This window comes from Eutrigla gurnardus (assembly GCF_963514095.1).
Source record: "Eutrigla gurnardus genome assembly, chromosome: 15".
Taxonomy (NCBI): domain Eukaryota; kingdom Metazoa; phylum Chordata; class Actinopteri; order Perciformes; family Triglidae; genus Eutrigla; species Eutrigla gurnardus.
In genome coordinates this window covers 21907413-21929736 of record NC_139938.1, presented here as the reverse complement: position 1 = coordinate 21929736, position 22324 = coordinate 21907413, and the positions used below count along the sequence as shown (strand labels likewise).

General features: G+C 43.1%; 2 protein-coding genes across 2 annotated transcripts; one reads left to right on the top strand and one right to left on the bottom strand.

The window, feature by feature from the left end:
* The first annotated feature begins 146 nt into the window (after positions 1-146).
* On the top strand, positions 147-11209 carry chm (CHM Rab escort protein). The gene is made up of 17 exons (XM_084028541.1): positions 147-233; positions 822-888; positions 1013-1085; positions 1348-1472; positions 1588-1682; positions 1754-1803; positions 1930-2076; positions 2207-2323; positions 2509-2620; positions 2702-2924; positions 4135-4212; positions 5748-5855; positions 6327-6390; positions 6921-7017; positions 7638-7736; positions 10194-10339; positions 10848-11209. Exons 1-17 carry the CDS (start codon positions 182-184, stop codon positions 11103-11105), a joined length of 1911 nt encoding a protein of 636 aa, XP_083884667.1. The 5' UTR covers positions 147-181; the 3' UTR covers positions 11106-11209.
* A 2103-nt stretch (positions 11210-13312) lies between these two features.
* On the bottom strand, positions 13313-16032 carry rps14 (ribosomal protein S14). The gene is made up of 5 exons (XM_084028472.1): positions 15962-16032; positions 15012-15163; positions 13905-14066; positions 13724-13800; positions 13313-13416 (listed from the first exon to the last, which is right to left on the bottom strand). Exons 2-5 carry the CDS (start codon positions 15158-15160, stop codon positions 13349-13351), a joined length of 456 nt encoding a protein of 151 aa, XP_083884598.1. The 5' UTR covers positions 15161-15163; positions 15962-16032; the 3' UTR covers positions 13313-13348.
* Positions 16033-22324: the final 6292 nt, after the last annotated feature.

Genomic DNA, 22324 nt, shown 5'->3' with positions numbered 1-22324 from the left:
GATAAAGCGGTAGAAAATGGATGGATGGATGGAATTATTATAATGAATTTAACCATTTTGATAAAAGTGACCAATCCATGAACCGCACACACCATGTTGTCATATTGTCAGTTGGTCAGTGATCGATCAGCGACTGTGACGCGATCCCTGTCACGTGACTTAATGTTTCACTGCTAACAACATGGCCGCCGAGGATTTGCCGTCCGAATTTGACGTTGTAATTCTGGGTACAGGTACGGAAACACCTGCGTGTTTATGACGTGTCATGGTCCGGTTCATGTTTGTTAAAGTGTCTCTGCTCGGCCTCGCGTTCTTTTCGGTTTTAAACCATCCCGGATCCCGGTTTCCGGTCCCGAACCCGGGGACAGGCTGGGGCTATCCTGGGCGTTAGCTAAGCGGCTAACGGCGCATTCATTTTGAATGGGAGCGGCTAGCAGCTAACGCCCATGTTGTTGTTAGCCGCTGGGAATAACAATCGTCACTGTGGCTTCAGAACTTCAGCCTGATGCTAGCGTTAGCCCGCTGTACGGCTATCTAACAGGCTAACGGGAGCTGCTGTGTTCTATGATGCTCGCGTTAGCCCGCTAGCTAACAGTCTAACGGAAGCTGCTGTGTTGGTATGATGCTAGCGTTAGCCCGCTAGCTAACAGGCTAACGGGAGCTGCTGTGTTGATATGATGCTAGCGTTAGCCCGCTAGCTAACAGGCTAACAGGAGCTGCTGTGTTGATATGATGCTAACAGCTAGCAGCCTGATTACACTGAATAATAAAGCGACCGTTACACAGGCGTACTCTGGTCTATAAGGTGTTGTTGTGTCCAGGTCTAGCTGAGTCCGTGGTAGCAGCAGCCCTCTCCAGAGTCGGGCAGAGAGTTCTTCACCTTGACAGGTAACTTTTGCTTTCATGGGTTTCTAAATATATTAGAAACTATCTATATTTCAGTGTCAGCGTAACTAAATGAATATATATGTGTGTATATACATATACACATACACATACATACTGTGTTCAGGAGGAGTCATTATGCAGCGAACTGGGCCAGCTTCACCTTCAACAGTCTGCTCACCTGGATACAGCAGCACCATGTAAGTACCACACCGCTTTCTGATTGGATGAGCTGGACATTTAATCCAGATGATCAAAATGTCAAAATAAGGTGCCCCTCCATAAACAAAAACATAAATAAAATGGATTTAGTTCATGAATTAAAATCTATTTTCTCTCTTCCTGAAACTAAACCACTTTTTGAAGGATATTTTGTAAAAAAAAAAAAAAAAAAAAAAAAGTTGCTGGAGGTGATTTGACTCAACCTTTGATCAGATGTTGATCTGTGGGGGTTTGCTGTAGGAGGAGTCTCAGCCAGAAGAGTGTCAGGATTGGTCCAGCCTGTTGGAGGAAGGGGAGGATCTAATCTACCTGTCAAACTCAGACTCCACCTCCATCACTAACCTGCAGGTGTTCTGCTTCACCAGGTAAATTCCACACGGCTAACTGTTGCTAAGTTTACACCTCATCACCACACTACTTTTTATTTTATGCTGTTTTTATGCCTATCTGTATAAAAACAAGTATTCATGTTGTTGTCAGTGAGGAGGAGGAGGCGGCTCCAAACACCACAGAAGAAGACAGAGGAGGAGCTGATGAAGATGCTGTGAAAGAGACAACAGAGACTCAACCTGCAGGTTTGATGCTGATCTTCTTCTGAATATAGTAAAGGTGATTCAGATTTTAATCTGGTTTTAATTTGCTGTAGATTCAAAAGAAGAAGAAACAACGAACCAGAAACCAGAAGAAGAAGACCAGGTGATCAACAATGAGATGTTTCATTTTCTTCTGGTCTTAAATGAAAACATGAACAGGATCTTTATTCTTTCTTCCCGACCTCCATGTGTGATTTATGACTGATGGATGTTTTGTCGATTCACACAGGCCTCTCAGACGGAGGGGGAGGAGACAGAGGCAGATCAACCAATCCCCATTGCTGCTCAGAGCCAATCAGAGCAGAGAGGGAAAAAGATCAGCTACTCTCAGCTGCTGAAGGAAGGACGGCGGTTCAACATCGACCTGGTCTCCAAGGTTACGATACAACGTGATCAATATGAACAGAACTTCACAACAGCCATGAAATAATAAAATAATAATAATTGAGCATCCTCTCCTGACTGTCACATGACTGTCACATGACACAGTTCCCTTCTTCCTCCAGCTGATGTTTTCCCGTGGCTCATTGGTCGACCTGCTCATCAAGTCAAATGTCAGTCGCTATGCAGAGTTCAAGAATGTCACCAGGATCCTCACCTATCGCCAAGGCAAAGTGGAACAGGTGTGTGTCTGTCTCTCTGGCTCTGTACCTGTCTGCCTCTGTACCTGTCTGTCTCTCTGGCTCTGTACCTGCCTGTGTCTCCGTTGACCTGTCTCTCTGTACCCGCCTGTCTCCCCGTTGACCTGTCTCTCTGTACCCGCCTGTCTCCCCGTTGACCTGTCTCTTGGTACTTGTCTGTCTCTCAGGTGCCCTGCAGCAGAGCTGATGTGTTTGCGAGTCGTCAGCTCTCTGTGGTAGAAAAAAGGAAGTTGATGCGTTTCCTGACTTCCTGTGGGGAGGAGACGGAGGAGCAGCGAGGTAAGACACGTCACCTGACTAACCGCAGGCATGCCAGTTCCCGGGTCGGGTAATGTCGTCCTTTATCCCTCTTGCATCCAGCTTACAATGGTCGGCCATATTTGGAGTTCCTGCGTGACCAGCAGCTTGGCGACAATCTGCAGCACTTCCTGCTTCACTCCATCGCCATGGTAACAGAGGACGCTCCCACAGAGGATGGCCTTGCCTCTACGCGCCACTTCCTGCGCTGCCTGGGTCGTTACGGCAACACCCCCTTCTTGTTTCCTGTCTACGGCCTTGGAGAGATACCCCAGTGTTTCTGTAGGTAAGAAGCTGTCATGTGGTGTAATACTGATAACACTGATACTACTGATTACTACTTTTAAAGTGCTGGTTTTCTGAATGGAGTCTGGTTGGTGGGTGCTAGGCTATGCTAACACTGTATCTCCTCCATCAACACTCCAAATAAGGTAATCTAGACATAAATACAGCACCTTGTTGCTTGGACAGCAGACAGTCTCTGGTTTCTCCACATAGTCCTGGTCTGGTCTCTGGACTAATGTGAGTTACTATCTAGACCTCTGGGGGACCATAGACCCAGGAGACAAAATGTCAGTACTGCGATAATACTGCGTGTTATCAGTACTGCACTGCGGTAATACTGCGTGTTGTCAGTAGTGCTTGTTGTCAGTCCTGCGGTAATATTGCATGTTGTCAGTAGTGCTTGTTGTCAGTCCTGCGGTAATATTGCATGTTGTCAGTAGTCCGTGTTGTCAGTCCTGCGGTAATACTGCGTGTTAGTAGTGCGTGTTGTCAGTACTGCGGTAATATTGCGTGTTGTCAGTAGTCCGTGTTGTCAGTTCTACTGTAATGCTTTGTGTAAGTAGTGCGTATTGTCAGTACTGCAGAGTTTTTAAATACCACCATGAACCTCGTGGTCTTCTCATAAGAACAGAACATGAATATTAATCAGGAGGTGTCGCCCAGGGCGCAGCTCATTTGCATATTATATGAGTGTGATATAACTGCTCAACTGAAACACACACACGCACACTGAACGTATTGATCAATATTTCTATAGATTTTCCATCCTCATTGTTACTGTAGAAGAAAATGCGTTACCTTACAATTCTTATTTTAATCTCATACTAATATTCCTTTCTCTTGTACTCATCAAATAAGGGCAGCAGGACATTTGATGAGTACAAGAGAAAGGAATATTAGTATGAGATTAAAATAAGAATTGTAAGGTAACGCATTTTCTTCTACGTTACTCAGACGAGTCCTTTTTCTCTTCTCTCTTGCTTCGCCACTCGACCGCCTTGTTTCTGCCTCAGAGATCTACATTTATAAATAATTTCACAGTATCACTGAGCTGTCATCTAAAAGGGTTGAAATGAGTTTGGGATTTTCATCTTGTTGATGGTGATAATGGTGATGGTGATAATGATGATGGTGATGATGATGGTGGTGATGATGATGATGGTGACGATGATGGTGGTGGTGATAATGATAATGATGATGATGTTTTTCAGGATGTGTGCTGTGTTTGGAGGAATCTACTGTCTGAGACACTCAGTCACCTGTCTGCTGGTGGACAAGGACACCGACAGGTACACACACTACTCATACGAATAATCCTCCTGGATCCTGGTCTTCCTCTCAGTCCGGGACCCCTTTAAGCACCCTGGAATTAAGTGCTGATCAGTGTGAGCAGCACTCAGGCTCAGATCAGGAGGCTGGTCCCCCCCAATGACCCCCCTCCAGGTTTCTCCATGGTTCCCTGTGTGAGCTTTTAGTCCCCCAGGAGAACTATAGTGTCTCCAGAATAAACACAAACAACAGTCAGACTTCCTGGTGACTTGCACGGAGGCACTATCTCGTTGCCCTGGTAACCCTGCATGGCTCCGCCAGGAGATTGTGAGGATCCCCTCACCCCGGGGCACCTCCAGAAAGAGTCCAGCGCCTCTCCAGCAGGTATGGTCCAGAACCAGTTCTGTGCGTGAAGGTGAGCCCCTCTACTTGGTCCCGCTTCACCTTCCACACCGGCCCCCTGGTCCTCCACCGGCCCTGTTCACCACTGGTCCTGGGCCCCCCGACAGAGAATTGGTGTTGAAGGTCCCTAGAGCAGGTCTGTGATGCCAGTCACGTTACCGCCTCACCCCGTTGCCAATCCCTGTATGTGGGGGCCCACAGGGCAAGGCCAGTTCCTTTTTAGCCTTGATCCTTTTGAGTTGATAGAGGGTTGGTCAGACCCCTCTTCTGGGACCACGTTGCCTCAGGAGATCATGAGCCCTGAACAACTCGGCTCCCAGAGGCACACAAAGCCCTCCGCCACGTTACGGTGGCGTTTCTAATGTGTCTAATGTCAGCTAACCGTGCTAACCGTGCTAACAGAGCTAATCGTGCTAACAGAGCTACTAAGGCAGCAGTGAGACACACAAGGAGCTTTGACTGTGTGTGTGTGTGTGTGTGTGTGTGTGTGTGTGTGTGTGTGTGTGTGTGTGTGTGTGTGTGTGTGTGTGTGTGTGTGTGTGTGTGTGTGTGTGTGTGTGTGTGTGTGTGTGTGTGTCTCTCTCAGAGGTTATGGATGTGCTTCTGTGCACATCATTATTCCTAATAATGATGCGCTGTGTGTGTGTGTGTGTGTGTGTGTGTTTGTTTGTGTGTATAGGTGTGTGTGTGTGTGTGTGACACCCTTGAAAAGGCTTCTCAAGCATCTTAAAGATCAATCATTTTATATTGAAGTCAGAGTTTAATGGAGTCAAATCAGGGTCAAACAAACATCACGGTTAAACAAACTGTAGGAAGTTCAAGTGTTGATTCATTAATTAACATTAATGAACGTTCATAGATCACCTGGCGGAGCATTCATTAGTACTCTTTTTATGAGTTTTACATTAAATTGTTTGTTTAATATGTTTTTGGTTCATGTTTCTCCAATATTAATAGACAATTAATGTTTCTTTTATCTTGTTTAACATTTTATAGAACAAAGCATATTTGATCAGTCACACAGAGTACGAGTTAGCTGCAAGGAGTCATTCTGGTCTGTGACGTGTTTCCTGTCGCCGTTACTCTGAAGGCCGTTTCTACTGTATTTACTTCCAACAGTCAGTGACAACGTGGCTCCTCCCCCTTCTCTCAGGTGTAAGGCGGTGATTGACAGCCGAGGACAGCGAATCAGCTGCAGCCATTTTGTGGTGGAGGAAGGCTTCGTTGGGGCGGAGCGGAAGAGGTTGGCCACACCCACAAGGTCAGGACCCACCAACCCAGCAGCTAGCAACCGCCAACCGACAGTTTAGTGATACCATAGCAACCCCCAGCAAACACTTTAGTGATGCCATAGCAACCGCCAACCGACAGTTTAGTGATACCATAGCAACCCCCAACAAACACTTAAGTGATGCCATAGCAACCACCAACAGACAGTTTAGTGATACCATAGCAACCCCCAACAAACACTTTAGTGATACCATAGCAACCGCCAACCGACAGTTCAGTGATACCATAGCAACCCCCAACAAACACTTTAGTGATACCATAGCAACCGCCAACAGACAGTTTAGTGAAACCATAGCAACCCCCAACAAACACTTTAGTGATGCCATAGCAACCACCAACAGACCGTTTAGTGATACCATAGCAACCACCAACAGACAGTTAAGTGATATCTGTCTCCCCTGTCTGTCTATGTGTCTGTCTCTCTCTCTCAATGTCATCTCAGGTTTCTCTCCAGAGCTGTTTTGATAACTGACAGCTCCATTCTGCCCAGTGACTCAGACCAACAGGTACATCATATTTATAAAACATTTGAATTAGTTCATTTTTCTATTTTGAATTTTCAAATTTCAATCTTCATGGAACCTGAGGTAAACTTCAGATAAACTTCAGGTAAACTTCAGAGGTCTCTACTATTAAGCGAGTTCAACATACCAGTTCAGTTATCCAGCTTCAGTAACCTTAACAAAAGCAATCAGAGGTCAGAGGTCACACGACGCTGGTTATCAACTCGGTAAGTCAACCAGGGTTTCCCTTTCCAGCTGTGAGTGCGTGCACATAAAAGAGGCGGGGCTTGCAGCATTTGACCAATCACAAACATGGATCAGTCTACGGGCAGCAGAGCGCTTTGGTTCACGTACAAGGAGCAAACCATAATTTTACAGAAAAACGAAGATATTAAATGTATTAGTGCATTATGGGATTAATGTGTATTACTATCAGAGAAGTCAGAGATGGACAGTCAAATTTAAAGAGCATCCCCAAATTAATTCACTCTTCAACGCTCACAGGAAGTCTTTCATTGTCTGTCTGCTGTCAGGTCTCCATGGTAACGGTTCCTCCAATAGCAGCAGGATGTCCGGCGGTGAGGATGGTGGAGCTCTGTCCGTCCACGATGACCTGCATGTCGGGAACATGTGAGTCACAAAACATAATTCATCTGATGTTTCTGCCTCATCATATGGAGATATACATAAATACAATATACATAAATACAATATACATAAATACAATAAAGATATACACAATATACATATATAAAATATAGATATATGTATAATATAATATATACATATATACAATATATATATATATATATATATATATATATATATATATATATATATATATATAAAATATAAATATGTGTGTGTGTGTGTGTTCCGCCTGTCAAATCACCATCGTCATCATCTTCATCTTCCTCTGCTGTTGTCCTGATACTGGCATGTGATTGGTTACTGAGTCAGTGGGCCTGAAAACCATTTATCTAAACACAAACTGTCTTCAAAATGAAAACGAATATTATATTTGAATATTAGTTCAAAATGAAAACTAATATTATATTTGAATATTAGTTCAAAATGAAACAGTCAGCTTAGTGGTAGCCTAGCAGCCACCACCAGTCGGCTGAAAATACCCTCACAGCTGAAGGTCTTTGGGTCACCGGCAGATAACTACAGCTCCCGTGGAGATGGTCACTCTGTTACCATGGGAACCACTGTCATCTGTTTAATGCGATCTTTTTTCCTCTCTGTAGATTTGGTTCACCTAACCTGTCAGTCAGTTGGCTCTGCCTACGAGGATCTGTCGCCGGTGGTTACCAGGATGTTCCACACGCCAGAGTCACATGACCAAGGTAACACACACACACACACACACACAGCAACAATGTTGCTGCTGTAGTTGCAGACAGACAATGCAACATCATTATGGAGTTGTTTGATTAATTTATTGTAACTAAATCATAAGTTAGTGTTTGACTGTTGGTCCGTGTAATAACTGGATGAACTGAACCGCCTGCATGGATTTAATAAAGCAGAAACATGAAACATGAATGATGCTATAAACTTTCTTTCCTCTCTGACCTCGTTGCTCTACTTCATTCATCACTTCCTGCTCTGCTTTTAATTATAACATGAACCACCTCCAGGAACACACACGGAGAATGGATGGATGCAGGTGTAGAGAGATTGATCAGCTGATGAGGGAGTTTCACTGTTAAACTGCACCTTCAGTTTACATTATCAACATTATTATTATTGTTATTCATTAATTTAAATTTGATTTAAGTATTCAACTTAATTAAGAAAATCCCGATTTCCCAGAACTAAAAGTGACGTCTTTATGCTTAGAGTTATTTCTATTATTTTGTCCCCCCCATTTACATATAAATACATCACCATTATACAACCTCAATACTAAACACCACGAAGTAAGACTCACGGAAACCGAACCTACGTAAGCTTATACAACAATGATATGATAATATCATAAAAAGAATAATAAACATCAATAAAGTAACAACAATAATATAAAAACAATAATATAATTATAAGAATAAGAATAAACATCCATTATATAACAACAATAATAGAAAAACAATAATATAATAATAATAAACATCAATCATATAACAACAATAATAGAAAAACAATAACATAATAAGAATAAACAATAATATAACAACAATTATAAAAGTACAGTAATATAATAACAATCATAACAACAATAATATAACAACAATGGTATAAATACAAAATGTAAGAAAAAACATTCATGTCATCAGGATCAGGACTAGAACAGGATCATGGTTTTCAAAGTCCCAACATCACCAGGATCCAGAGTTAAAGCTTTACAGAGTAACAGCGTTACAGCTTTACATCTTTACATAGTAACAGCTTTACAGAGTAACAGCGTTACAGAGTAACAGCGTTACAGCTTTACATCTTTACATAGTAACAGCTTTACAGAGTAACAGCGTTACAGCTTTACATCTTTACATTGTAACAGCTTTACATAGTAACAGCGTTACAGAGTAACAGCGTTACAGCTTTACATCTTTACATAGTAACAGCTTTACAGAGTAACAGCGTTACATCTTTACATTGTAACAGCTTTACAGAGTAACAGCGTTACAGAGTAACAGCGTTACAGCTTTACATCTTTACATAGTAACAGCTTTACAGAGTAACAACGTTACAGCTTTACATCTTTACATAGTAACAGCTTTACAGAGTAACAGCTTTACATAGTAACAGCTTTACAGAGTAACAGCGTTACAGCTTTACAGCTTTACAGAGTAACAGCTTTACAGAGTAACATCGTTACAGCTTTACATCTTTACAGAGTAACAGCTTTACAGCTTTACATCTTTACATAGTAACAGCGTTACAGAGTAACAGCGTTACAGCTTTACATCTTTACATAGTAACAGCTTTACAGCTTTACATCTTTACATAGTAACAGCTTTACAGAGTAACAGCGTTACAGCTTTACATAGTAACAGCTTTACAGCTTTACATCTTTACATAGTAACAGCTTTACAGAGTAACAGCTTTACAGAGTAACAGCGTTACAGCTTTACATAGTAACAGCCTAACAGAGTAACAGCTTTACAGAGTAACAGCTTTACAGAGTAACAGCTTTACAGAGTAACAGCGTTACAGAGTAACAGCGTTACAGCTTTACATCTTTACATAGTAACAGCTTTACAGAGTAACAGCGTTACAGCTTTACATAGTAACAGCGTTACAGCTTTACATAGTAACAGCTTTACATCTTTACATAGTAACAGCTTTACAGAGTAACAGCTTTACAGAGTAACAGCGTTACATAGTAACAGCCTAACAGAGTAACAGCTTTACAGAGTAACAGCGTTACAGCTTTACATAGTAACAGCTTTACAGCTTTACATCTTTACATAGTAACAGCTTTACAGAGTAACAGCTTTACAGAGTAACAGCGTTACATAGTAACAGCCTAACAGAGTAACAGCTTTATAGAGTAACAGCTTTACAGCGTTACAGTGTTACAGTTCAGAGTTACAGCTTTACATCTTTACATAGTAACAGCTTTACAGAGTAACAGCAAAACAGCTTTGCAGCGTTATAGCTTTACAATGTTGCGATACAGCGTTGCAGCTTTACAGAGTTACAGCATGATAGCTTTACAGAGTTACAGCGTTACAGAATTACAGCGTTACACTTCCAGACTACAGCATTACAGTGGCTAGAAATATGTAAATTAACGTGTTGAGAGGCGGGGCTAAAACCTGTCACTGTCTCTTAACTGTCTGTCTGTTGTCTGTCCAAAGAGAGCTGCCCGTCTGTCCTCTGGTGTCTCTACTTCAACATGGTTGACGGTTCTGCGCAGAAGGTTGAAGGTCACGACCTCCCATCGAACGTGTACCTGTGCTCTGGACCCGATGGCGGTCTCGGACATGAACACACCATCAAAGAGGTGAGACCAGAAGAGGTTTTTACGAGTTACGAGTTTACGAGTGTCAACATCCATCCGTCGACACTGGAGACCATCTACACCAGATGAAGGCAGGACCACCTGTCTGTCTTTAACAGGACTGAGACATACTAGACTGTGACTTCTTTGTTTCTGGTCTGCTCCAGATTTCTGCCTTAAAGTCTGTTATGACAGTTTTTTTGTCTCCACTATGTGGCGCTGTAACACTTGCTCCTGGTGAAGGATTGACTTTGAAATCATGATCCTGTTTGAGTCCTGATTCTGTTCTAGTCCTGCTCTATGTGTAAAGTGTCCTGAGATAACTTCTTTTGGGATATGACACCATAAATAACATTACATAATAATAATATCAATAAACTGTACAGTATCATTTTTTTATGTTCAGATTTACAGTTGTATAATGACAAGTACGTTTAAAAAGAACATTAGTGGATTCAAGAGGAATATTTCAGCATTTATTTCAAACAATATTTTCTTCTTCTACACTCAGGCTGAATACATCTTCCAGAAGATTCTTCCTGAGGAAGATTTCTGTCCTCCTGCTCCGAACCCTGAAGACATCATCTACGATGGAGAAAACACCTCCTCCACCACTACCACAGGAGAGGAAGAGGAGGAGAAGCAGGATGAGGAGAAGCAGGAAGAGGAGAAGCAGGAGGAGGAGGAGAAGCAGGAAGAGGAGAAGCAGGAGGAGGAGAAGCAGAAGGAGGTGCTGGAAGAGGAGCAGAGCCTTAAGACTGAGGAGTAACATGTGGAATCAAAGTGTTTACAGATGCCTTCATTTCTAATTTTCTTTTATTTAAATATTCTTAACACTGTTCTTTTCTGTGGAAAAATTAAAGCTTCACCATGAATTCAATGTGTCGTCTTCTCATCGCCGTGATAAGTCATCGTATAATACGTAGAAAAGAAGTCATTAAGTCATCGTAAAGTACGGCATAAAATCGTAGTATATGTCATTAGTATGTTGATTTTTTTAAGCCATAGTATATAGTATGTAAAAAAAAAATGTTTAAGTCATAGTATGTCCAAAGAAAAATTCAAAAAAAGTGTTAAAAGTTATTTACACCCCAGGCTAGGGGAACAGGAGCACAACATAAATGAGGCAGAGAACGACGTTTCACAACATAAAACGGAATGTTTAAAAAAAAAAGTCACGATGTAGTATGTCATGAAAAGTTCAGTCATAGTATAGTGTCGAAATTATATATATAAAAAAAAAAAAGTCAGGATAGTATAGTAAGTCAAAAAGTCCGTATCGTAAAGTATGTAAAAAAAGTATAGTGTACTATGTAAAAAAAAAACGGTTATTGTAGTAAAACAACGAAGAACTTGTTTTAAAGCTTCAGTTCAACTTGTCGTCAGATGTCGACCTTTAGGAACAGGAAGGGGATCAGTAGGGAGTCTGAGGATCCGTTGGGTGTCCTCAGACCTCATGTCTATTGCTGTCAAACCCCTGAGCAACACACCGATCCTACCCACAATCCCCAGGGAGAGACACAGCTGCATGATGGGAAACTAAAGCGTACGCATGCTCCCTAACATGCCAGCTCATCATGTCGCTCCATCAGGACGACCTTTGACCCCGAGACTCGTAGGATGGCTGAGGACATTGCCGCCCGTAACGCTGGACCTCCGTCACATGACACCAGCCGCTGCTGCAGGAAGGAGGCGGAGCAACCATCCAACACCATCTGCTGGCGAAGGGGAGCCGATACGTTTGTTTCAAAGCAGGGGTTGACTCTGATCTCCGAGTCTCTACAGACATGACAATCACATGCAGACCCAGGCCCAGTGTCCCCCTAAAGGTCTAGACCCTGAATCTGGAGATTAATAAAATAAACCAGGTGATTAATAAAATAATAATAAACCAGATTAAAAAAATAAACCAGGAGATTAATGAAGTTCCTGTGATTTGAACTCTTATTAAATCTTTAATGTTAATGAAATGTAAGATGCCATCTTTGTTTCCCTGGTGACCCCTTGTTGATGTCACAACGCTATGAACTTTGGGTAATTCCCTCAGGAAAAGAATGAATCGATGCGGGCTTAAAGTGATGGTTCGGAGTAAAATGCAACCCAAGTCATTTCCACCATGACATCCAGCCAAATACCACCTCAGAAGCATTTTTAGCGATGGTCAGCATTGGTCAAGATAGGGCTATCAGCCAAATGGCTTAGTACTGGGGTGATGGTACATTTTGTATATCTTGTTACCCCCAATTACCCCACTAATAATGCATGGAATGTTACCAAACTTCTGCAGTAGTACACGTCTGTACTCACTAAACTAGGCATTTGAAAGTTTGTAAGTACACCAGGAGTTTATTTAAATGAACACTTGCCTGATAGCTTCTATCCTCCGTCAGGTCAACAAGTGTTGACCTGACGGAGCACACGGAAGCAGCGGTAGCGTTAGCAGGCAGGGGATATTTGGCTGGATGTCATGGTGGAAATGACCTAGGGTGCATTTTACTCCGAACCATCACTTTAAGAAAGGGGCTGAAGGAGTCTGAGCGAGTCCTCATGGACCTGATCTAAATCATCAGACCACCACGCCATCACCATGACCAGGCCTCATCAGTGTACAGCCTACTGACCACTTTGAATTATGTTTTATATTAGTTTTATTTGTGCTCAAGTCCGTTTTACACCGCCAGGTATGCAGCTGAAATAATTAGGGTGTTTAAAGTTATATTTTGGCTTTTTAATGCAGGAGTAGAGCGTGAGAGTTAAAGGGGCGAGAGAGTGACGACATGCTTTAAAAGTAGGTTGCAGGGCGGATTCGAGGCCGGGATCACTGCAGGGAGCGTCTGTGACCACGTTTGTTCGGGTCACTGAACAGATAATAGAAAGATACCTGGTATTTTGAACACATGAGGAAGACCATGCCAGGTGGCTGAAAGCTCCAGCTACAAACTTTTTATAGGATGTAATTGATGAACGGAGACTGAGTGACTTTAATCCTTTTATTGTGAAAATCCTGGAGGTCTACAGACGGCGACCACGGCGACCGCCCTTCCTCCTGGTGGAGTCCGATGGGATCGGGGTGACGTCCTCTGTAACAGAACAGGAAGTCAGACACCATCACTTCACCTCAACTTCAATCAACTTATTGATCATTAAAAAGCTTTTAATGTGATCTCATCTTCAGTTCTGTGTTTTTATACACGACTTTAATTCATTTAGTTCTCATCCTCTTTTATTCATGGATGGATATGAACGTGTACTCGTCGTCCTACGTGTGTACTCGTCGTCCTACGTGTGTACTCGTCGTCCTACGTGTGTACTCGTCGTCCTACGTGTGTACTCGTCGTCCTACGTGTGTACTCGTCGTCCTACGTGTACTTGTACTGTGGTACTCACCGATACGTCCGATCTTCATGCCGGATCTAGCCAGAGCTCTGAGGGCAGACTGGGCTCCAGGTCCTGGAGTCTTGGTCCTGGAGGGTTAAACACAGTTAACTAGCGATCAATAACTTATTAATCCATTGATACCTGACCAACCAGCTCAGACAGACGGGCAGGTAGACAGACAGACGGGTACCTGTTCCCCCCGGTGGCCCTCAGCTTGATGTGCAGCGCTGTGATGCCGAGCTCTTTGCAGCGCTGAGCGACGTCCTGAGCAGCCAACATGGCGGCGTACGGAGACGACTCGTCTCTGTCGGCCTTCACCTTCATGCCGCCGGTCACACGGCAGATCGTTTCCCTGGAAACACACGGGCCAATTAGATGCAAGACACTTCCTGCCCCGACGGGGACGGCATCACGTCATAGAAACCCGTTTGATGACAGTCCTGGTGCTGCTAGCAGTTCTGCTCCATGTTGCTATGGTTACCAGCATCTTGTTCTTGAACCAACGGGATCATAAATATTTCATCTCTTATAAAAAAAGGAATCTCAACCTCCAATCACAAGAGTCTATGATCAATGAAGGTATTCATCGTTTCATTACATCGTGTTAATAAGAATTAACTCAACAATTTACCTGAAGTTACATTTCATCTGTAATTAATTTACTCATTTGTAACTAAAATCCAATCAGACATTAAATGTCAAAATGCAAGCCTCCGAGGCCACTCAGCGGCTCGTGAGACGTTTCCTCCCACAACACTGTACGGCCGTGACCTCGTCATCCATCAGGTCTCATCCACCATATTGCTAGTGACTATATATTCATGCATTGGACGCTCGTATTGGCTCCCATAGGGGCTCCGACAGCCAATTAGAAAGTCTAATTTAGGGAGTGTTCAAAACAGAGGACTGCCAAAGAGTGATTGTAGTGGAGGAAACCTGAATGGCAGACGTACACACACCTTCATGGAGAGGACAAACAGTGGAAAGTCCATATTTCACAGATGGAGCTAGAAGCATCAAATAACTTCTACTCAATCCAAACAATTGTATGCAGCTTTTTAAGTGTAAAAATGAAAGTTTCCCCTAAAATCCCCCATTATAGTGTACATAAGTGGTTGTTGAGTGCCTGCATACAGAGTTGTGTGTCACTAAAAATGAAATGTTGCTGTCGCAAGGCATTGTGGGTCAGCGTTTAGGAAGGCCCATGTGATGGGAAGGGTCCATGTGACTGAGGGTTGGGTCCCCTACCCCCCATAATGTTTTGCTCCTGGTGGGCATGAGCCGGGCGCAGACTTACTTCCCGGAGAGGTCGGTGACGTGGACGAAGGTGTCGTTGAAGGAGGCGAAGATGTGACAGACCCCGAAGACGTTCTCTCCCTCGGCCACCTGAGGACCCAGACTGATCACCTGCTCCTCCTTCTTCTCCTTGCCTTTACGGGGAGCCATGGTCTGGAGGGGGGGGGATGACATCATCAGAACGGACACACACAGTTCCCACACAAACACCTGGACCCTGAACGCAGCTAAGCCGGGGAGCCCCCCCATCAGACAGACAGCTACCATCAGACATACACCTGGACAGCAGCTACTATCAAACAGAGCAGCTACTATCAGACAGTCACCTGGACAGCAGCTACTATCCGACAGACAGCTACCCTCAGACAGACAGCTAACGTCAGAGAGGCTGTTAGTGGATGCAACTGGCTCACGTCCTTCGAGGTTCAGCAGGTCACATGGTGGCTAACGCTGCGGCTAAGCTACCGTGACAGCCGTGCTCGACGGAGATACCGCGATACTTCCGTTATAAACACGGATAAATCGAACGTTTGCCGATAATACGACGGCAGACGATCAATAAACGCCCGCCCCCCCAACAGGCCGGAAGCTAACGTTAGCACGGCAGCTTCTACCGGCTAGAGTGACGCAAGTTTCCACTGGTTTATTTATACGAAAAAGTGTATAAAACGCGACGGCGCGGCCTTTTAACCACGAAGAAAAGAGAAGAAAGGCTGTCTTCCCGCCGCGGACGACGCGCAAAGGAGCTAGAATGGCGACATGTTGCAGCAGCTCGCTGACACAGAACCACAGAGAACTAAAGCTATAACACACTTTCAGTTCTACTCAAACAAACAATTTATTCACGAACACACACCAACAACACGACACATTACAGTCAGACACGTCAAATACTCGGATGTTCACCTGAAAACGAGATTAGAGTCGGATTATGTCGAGAGGAGAACTCACCGTTGTGTGTCTCTAAACGAAGAAGAAACAAGAAAGGAAAGAACTTCCGCCTCCGGGGCCGAAGTTGAAGCGTTCCAGAGCGGGAAGGAGCCGCTGCTGCCGCTGCTGCCCCCTAGTGGTTTCACCGGGAAACACATACACGTGTTATACACACATAGAGCTACCGGTATTTAGAATAGATAAACATCATATATAAGTAAAAACTATGAAATGACTTGAGTCCAGTTGGCTTCAGCGAAGAGTTAAAATATGTAAATAAATCATGAGTAAAATACATAAAGTGCCTAACATTTATCTGACCATGGGCACTTCTTTGTTAAGGATGGTCACGGCTGATGGAATGAATGACTGCTTGTATCCATTCTCTTTTGCCATTGGGACTGCAAGTCTCCTTCCTTCCTGCAGCAGCTGGAAAGCACAGTTGAGGGGATGAGTGGGATCTTGATAAACCTGTAATGCCTTTTTTATAAAAAAAAAAAAATGTGAATACAAGTGTGGGAGTTGATGTTGTTTATGTCCAATATCTTTCCACCCTGGTTTGTGCCAGTGTGTTCTTTTGTTTGACCGAGAGGTGCCCATACCATGACACGATGTTGAACGTCAGCACGCTCTCGGTCTATGATTTATACACCATGGTCATTGTGCGCCGGCTGGTGTTGAGGCTCCTGAGTTTCCTCAGAAGGGCCAGGTGCTGTCTCCCCTTCTTGAATATGTAGTCCACATGGTTTTGGAATTGTAACTGGTGATCTATTATTGTTCCGAGGTATTTTAATCGAGTGACCGGCTCCACTTCATGCTGATTGGCATGAAGGTGGGCACAGAGTCTTTGTTACCTCCTCTCCTGCTGCTTCCCAGCCACATCTCCTTGGTCTTGGAGAGGTTGAGATCCAGGAAGCTGCTGTCGAACCATGAAGTCAGGGTGTTGATGTACTGCAGGTAGGGAGAGCCGTTTGAGTCCCGAAGGCAGGCAACTAAGGACATGTCATCTGCATACTTAATGAGGGAGAGGTCACTGCTCTTGCACTGTATTTCGTTTGTATGGAGAAAAGCAAAGGGGATAATACGCATCCCTGAGGAACTCCTGTGTTCAGGACAAGAGAGTCAGAGAGGCAGTTCTTAATACAGACTTGCTGGGGTCGGTCTCTCAAAAATTCCCTGATAAGGAGGACCAGGCCACTCCTGACTTTCAGGTCACGAAGGTGCCCTAGGAGGAGGTGTGGCTGGACGGTGTTGAAGGCTGAAATCCATGAAAAGAATACGAGCGTGAGTGTTGAGTTTGTCCAGATGACTGTAAATGGTGTTCAGGAGGGTGAGTGTGGCGTCCTCCTTGTCTGGGGTCCAGTGATCCTGCTACCTGGTGGGTCAGTTCATTGCGTATAAGGCGCTTCATACATTTGCTAAGGATGGGTGTAAGAGCAATGGGTCTGAAGTCATTATTTATTTTGGCGTGAGGGGTTTTTGGCAGGTATGATGGTCGCTGTCTTCCAGGCCTGGGGATAAAAGTTGGAGTTCAGGAACGGCTGGAACACTTTGGTGATAGTTGGTCCCAGTTGGGCTAAACATTCCTTTAATACCCTCCCTTGAGCCCATCTGGAGCTTTGTGAGAGTTAACCCTTTGCAGGTGGTTTGCATGGTTCAATGCGTACCACGGTTGGTGCTATTTATATATTCAAAAATTATTTCTGTTTTGCTTATAAGCTATAAGATTTTTTTTACATTCAGACACATTCAAGTGTATTGTATAATAAAATAAATTAAAATGTTAAAAAATGTAACCCTTTTAAATGCAAAAGTGCGTCTTAGCCTTGATGACTGGTAGAGGATAAAAGATGGTAAAACAATTTAATGTAAATGTACATATTTAAAACAAAGTCACCGTTTTAAATAAATATACCAGTAAACATAAAGTCACCGTTTTAAATATAAATCTGTGTACTTCTGTTGTTTTATCTTACTATTTCTTCTTTTTTATTTCTGGCGTCTTCATTTTCATTCATGTCTGTTTTGTTTTATTATAATCATCAGAATGTAAACACACAGCATCAACATTCTGTTTTTATTACCCGTCACATTAAAACCTTTAAAAAAGCAGGAGCTTTATGTGTCGACACAGAACAAAACAATAATTCATATTATTCATCTGGAGAATATGTACAAAAGGTAGATATATAGGCGGTACTTCAATAAACTAATAAACTAATCAGCTGAGTCATCACAAAGCTAACAGCAGGAGATACAAGGCTGGACACAATATGAGGCAGCATATATGTTATATATTATGTTATTTGTTGTTATTATAAACATCCACTGCCTTTGTTCGCTAATAACAAAATCAAGTTGAGTGAGTTTGAAGGAGGTGAAACCGACCAATCAGAAGGCAACATTTGACCTCCTCAATTTATTTCCAGAAACACTTTGAACATGGTTCACATGGATGCAGAAGAAGAAAAGCAACAGATTCAAACTCTCTCTCCCAGCATGCATCAGTGAGCAGCGGATACACAACAGCACAACATCACAGAAGCAGCTGGTTATTGATGATTGATCCTTGATTATTGATAGTTGATTATTGATCCTTGATTATTGATCCTTGATTGTTGATTATTGACTCTGCAGAGCATCGACACGCCGGACGGGAAACAGCAGAACACAAATCTTTACTTTAGTTGGAGGAGAACCTGAACGAACTACGAATGTAGTTCCCATCTGAAGCTACCCCAGTTCTTCCTTCCGTTATCAACACGTTCTATTCTATTATTTCTACCTTCTATTCTACATGTATTCTACTTCTTTCAACCTTCTATTCTATTCGGGGGGCATTAGCTCAGGAGGTAGAGCGGGTTGGCTGGTAACCGCAAGAATGCTGGTTCGATCCTCGGCTCCTCCTAGCTGAGTGCCTGGTGTCCCTGAGCAAGACACCTCACCCTAATTGCTCCTGACGAGCTGGCTGTTGCCCTGCGTGGTTGACTCTGCCGTCGGTGTGTGAATGTGTGTATGAATGGGTGAATGTCAGTCAACACTGTAAAGCGCTCTGGATAAAGGCGCTATATAAATAAGGACCATTTATTCTACATTCTTTCTACATGTATTCTATCTTCTTTTTTTACGATCTTTCATCATTCTATTCTACGTTTTATTTTTATGTCTATATTACATTCTATTCTAGCTATTCTACGTTGTATTCTATGTTCAATTCTACGTCTATTCTACGTTCTATTCTACCTCTATTCTACGTTCTATTCTACGTTCTATTCTACATGTAGTTTACGTTCTATTCTACGTCCATTCTATGTTCTATTCTGTCTATTCTACGTTCTATTCTACGTGTATGCTACGTTCTATTCTACATCTATTCTACGTTCTACATGATCAACACGTGTTACATCAATAACAAAACATTTTTTTTTTACAATAATAATAATAAATAATAATAAACAAGTAAAAAATGTGGCATCAGTTCTGAAGGAGCGACACTTTCAAGCGTAGATATAGAACAGAAGTAGAACGGACACTGAACTGTTCTCAGTGATCATGCGACTTGTACGAAAGAAAATGGTGATTGTTGTCATGGTGACGACACACTTCACGACAGATAGCTAGCTAGCTAGCAACGGATGTCTGCTAGCTAGCTAGTTAGCGACGTAGCTACGTTGATTTTAACACAAATGTCTCTTCTTCTCTGTTCTATTTCTACGATTTCGCTCCCGCTGCTGTTTCCCATCAGCTGGTTAACGAAGCTTCTTGTTGTTGGCTTCTAACTCGTTTTAATGTGTTTTGTTCTGGGAGAACGAGGTGACTGAACGTCGGCTGCAAACAGGAAACACATCTGGTCAGAAGGACGAGATGTTTTCAGCAAAAACACAGAAATTCTTGTAAAAAACTCAGATTCATGTCTTTAGATATTTCCAGCACGAAGAGGTTGAACTTTCAAGAATCTTAAAAGGTCAAAGGTGAGTCGTGGCTTTAGGAAACAGCCGTTCGCTCTGCAGCCATTTGGAGTCCCGACTTGGCTCGACGGGCCGACTCTTTGTTCAGGTGCAGACACAGTTTGAAACCTTCAAATAACTAAGGTCAGTGTGACCATCGACCTTTGACCCCACGTCCCTCGTTATATAAGCCGGGATGACAAATGGCTGAACGTGGAGTAACAAAGGTAACGCATCATGCTGAGGAAAAAATAATGCTAATAGTGATCTATCACGGCACATCTGAAGCATTACAAAGCTTTAAATATACAAATATCTTATATCCAGTAGACTCATAATAATAATAATAATATTCATAATAATAATAATAATAATAATCTGATTGTACAAAGTTCTACATTCTTAAAAAGCAGCTTAAAGCCTCTGAGATGAGCACGGGTCAAACATCAAAGACAGCATTCTGTTAGCGTTTCGAAACGTCCAACAACAACGGACACGGAAGCAGGAAACAGGGAGCATGCAGAGAGTCACATGGTCGGGACAGGAAGTAGTCACATGGTCGGGACAGGAAGTAGTCTCATGGTCGGGACAGGAAGTAGTCTCATGGTAAGTACAGGAAGTAGTCACATGGTCGGGACAGGAAGTAGTCACATGGTCAGGACAGGAAGTAGTCTCATGGTCGGGACAGGAAGAAGTCACATATGGTCGGGACAGGAAGAAGTCACATGGTCGGGAGAGGAAGTAGTCACATGGTCGGAACAGGAAGTAGTCTCATGGTCGGGACAGGAAGAAGTCACATGGTCGGGACGGGAAGAAGTCACATGGTCGGGAGAGGAAGTAGTCACATGGTCGGAACAGGAAGTAGTCTCATGGTAAGTACAGGAAGTAGTCACGTGGTCGGGACGGGAAGAAGTCACATGGTCGGGAGAGGAAGTAGTCACATGGTCGGAACGGGAAGTAGTCACATGGTCGGACAGGAAGAAGTCACATGGTCGGGACAGGAAGAAGTCACGTGGTCGGGACGGGAAGAAGTCACATGGTCGGGACAGGAAGTAGTCACATGGTCGGACAGGAAGAAGTCACATGGTCGGGACAGGAAGAAGTCACATGGTCGGGACAGGAAGTAGTCACATGGTCGGACAGGAAGAAGTCACATGGTCGGGACAGGAAGTAGTCACATGGTCGGACAGGAAGAAGTCACATGGTCGGGACAGTCACCAGCACTGAGGAGGAAGAACACCAGATCTCCACTTAAACAGGAAACCTTGTATCTCCTGGAGAGTAGCTCACCTATCAGGTATCAGCTAAGTCATGTGACAGTCGGTGAATGGAGATACGAGGTTTCAGTGTCTCGGCTACGGAGGCTCAGAGGGGACAGGAAGCAGTCACAGCAAATAAAACAGAATACTTACAATTAGTTTCTGAGTGTCAATCTGATCCTCAGCATTATTCACTTTTACATTCATTTAAACATTTATTTAGTCCCTTCTGGGCCTCCGTACTGACGGGCCAGCGAGTCACTGCTTCTGATTGGCCGTCTGAGCATCACTTTGTGAATCAGGAGGGGAAGTTGACCAACAGGAAGAGAAGTTAACCAACAGGAAGTGAAGTTGACTAACAGGAAGTGAAGAAGCCCTGTTCGTCCTGGTCTTCTCCGAGTGGAGATGAGCTTGTTAAGGCCGTCCACGTTAAGACACCTATCGGAGGGGGGGGGGTGACGTTCATGGAAGATCGCAGGTCGGAGAGCTGGAAGCCCGATGGAAGCACCGATGAGCATCCAAGCCTCGTTTCCTAACTGAATAATACTAAATATTACATTTAATTTGCTTCAGCTTCTCGTTATCTGATCAATTATTATCTCTTGTTTACTTTTATTACATTATTGTTGATCAGGATCAATAAACACCGAGGTCATGAACATCCATCACATAGAAACAGAAATCCTTATTACAGGGAAGTAAAATGTCTAATTAGGTTTTGCATTTCCTTATATTGATTTGTAAATTGGTTGTGTCTAATGATAGTTAGTAACCATATTTAATATGAAGGGTTTTAATTACTATATTTTGGGTTTAAATGGTTTATAATATATAAATGTATTGTAAAGAGATCATTTTCATTCAAAAACTCTTAATGTTATTTATTATGACTATTGTTATTATTATTATATATCCATGATAATCCATACCATTTTAATAAACCCAACCTAATAAAACCCAGTTAATATAATCCAATCCATTCATTTATCCAATAATCTTCTTAAATATATGAAAATTGTTTATTAAAGCTATGGTCTACATTCTGAAAATCAGTTGAGCCTCTGAGACAGATTTGAAAAAAGCATCCCATTCCTCCCTCAACCAAACCCCTCCCCTCAGTGTTCCACGATTCGACGAGGCGGGAGTGGAAGGGGTCAAGGCGGGATGATGAGGAGCAG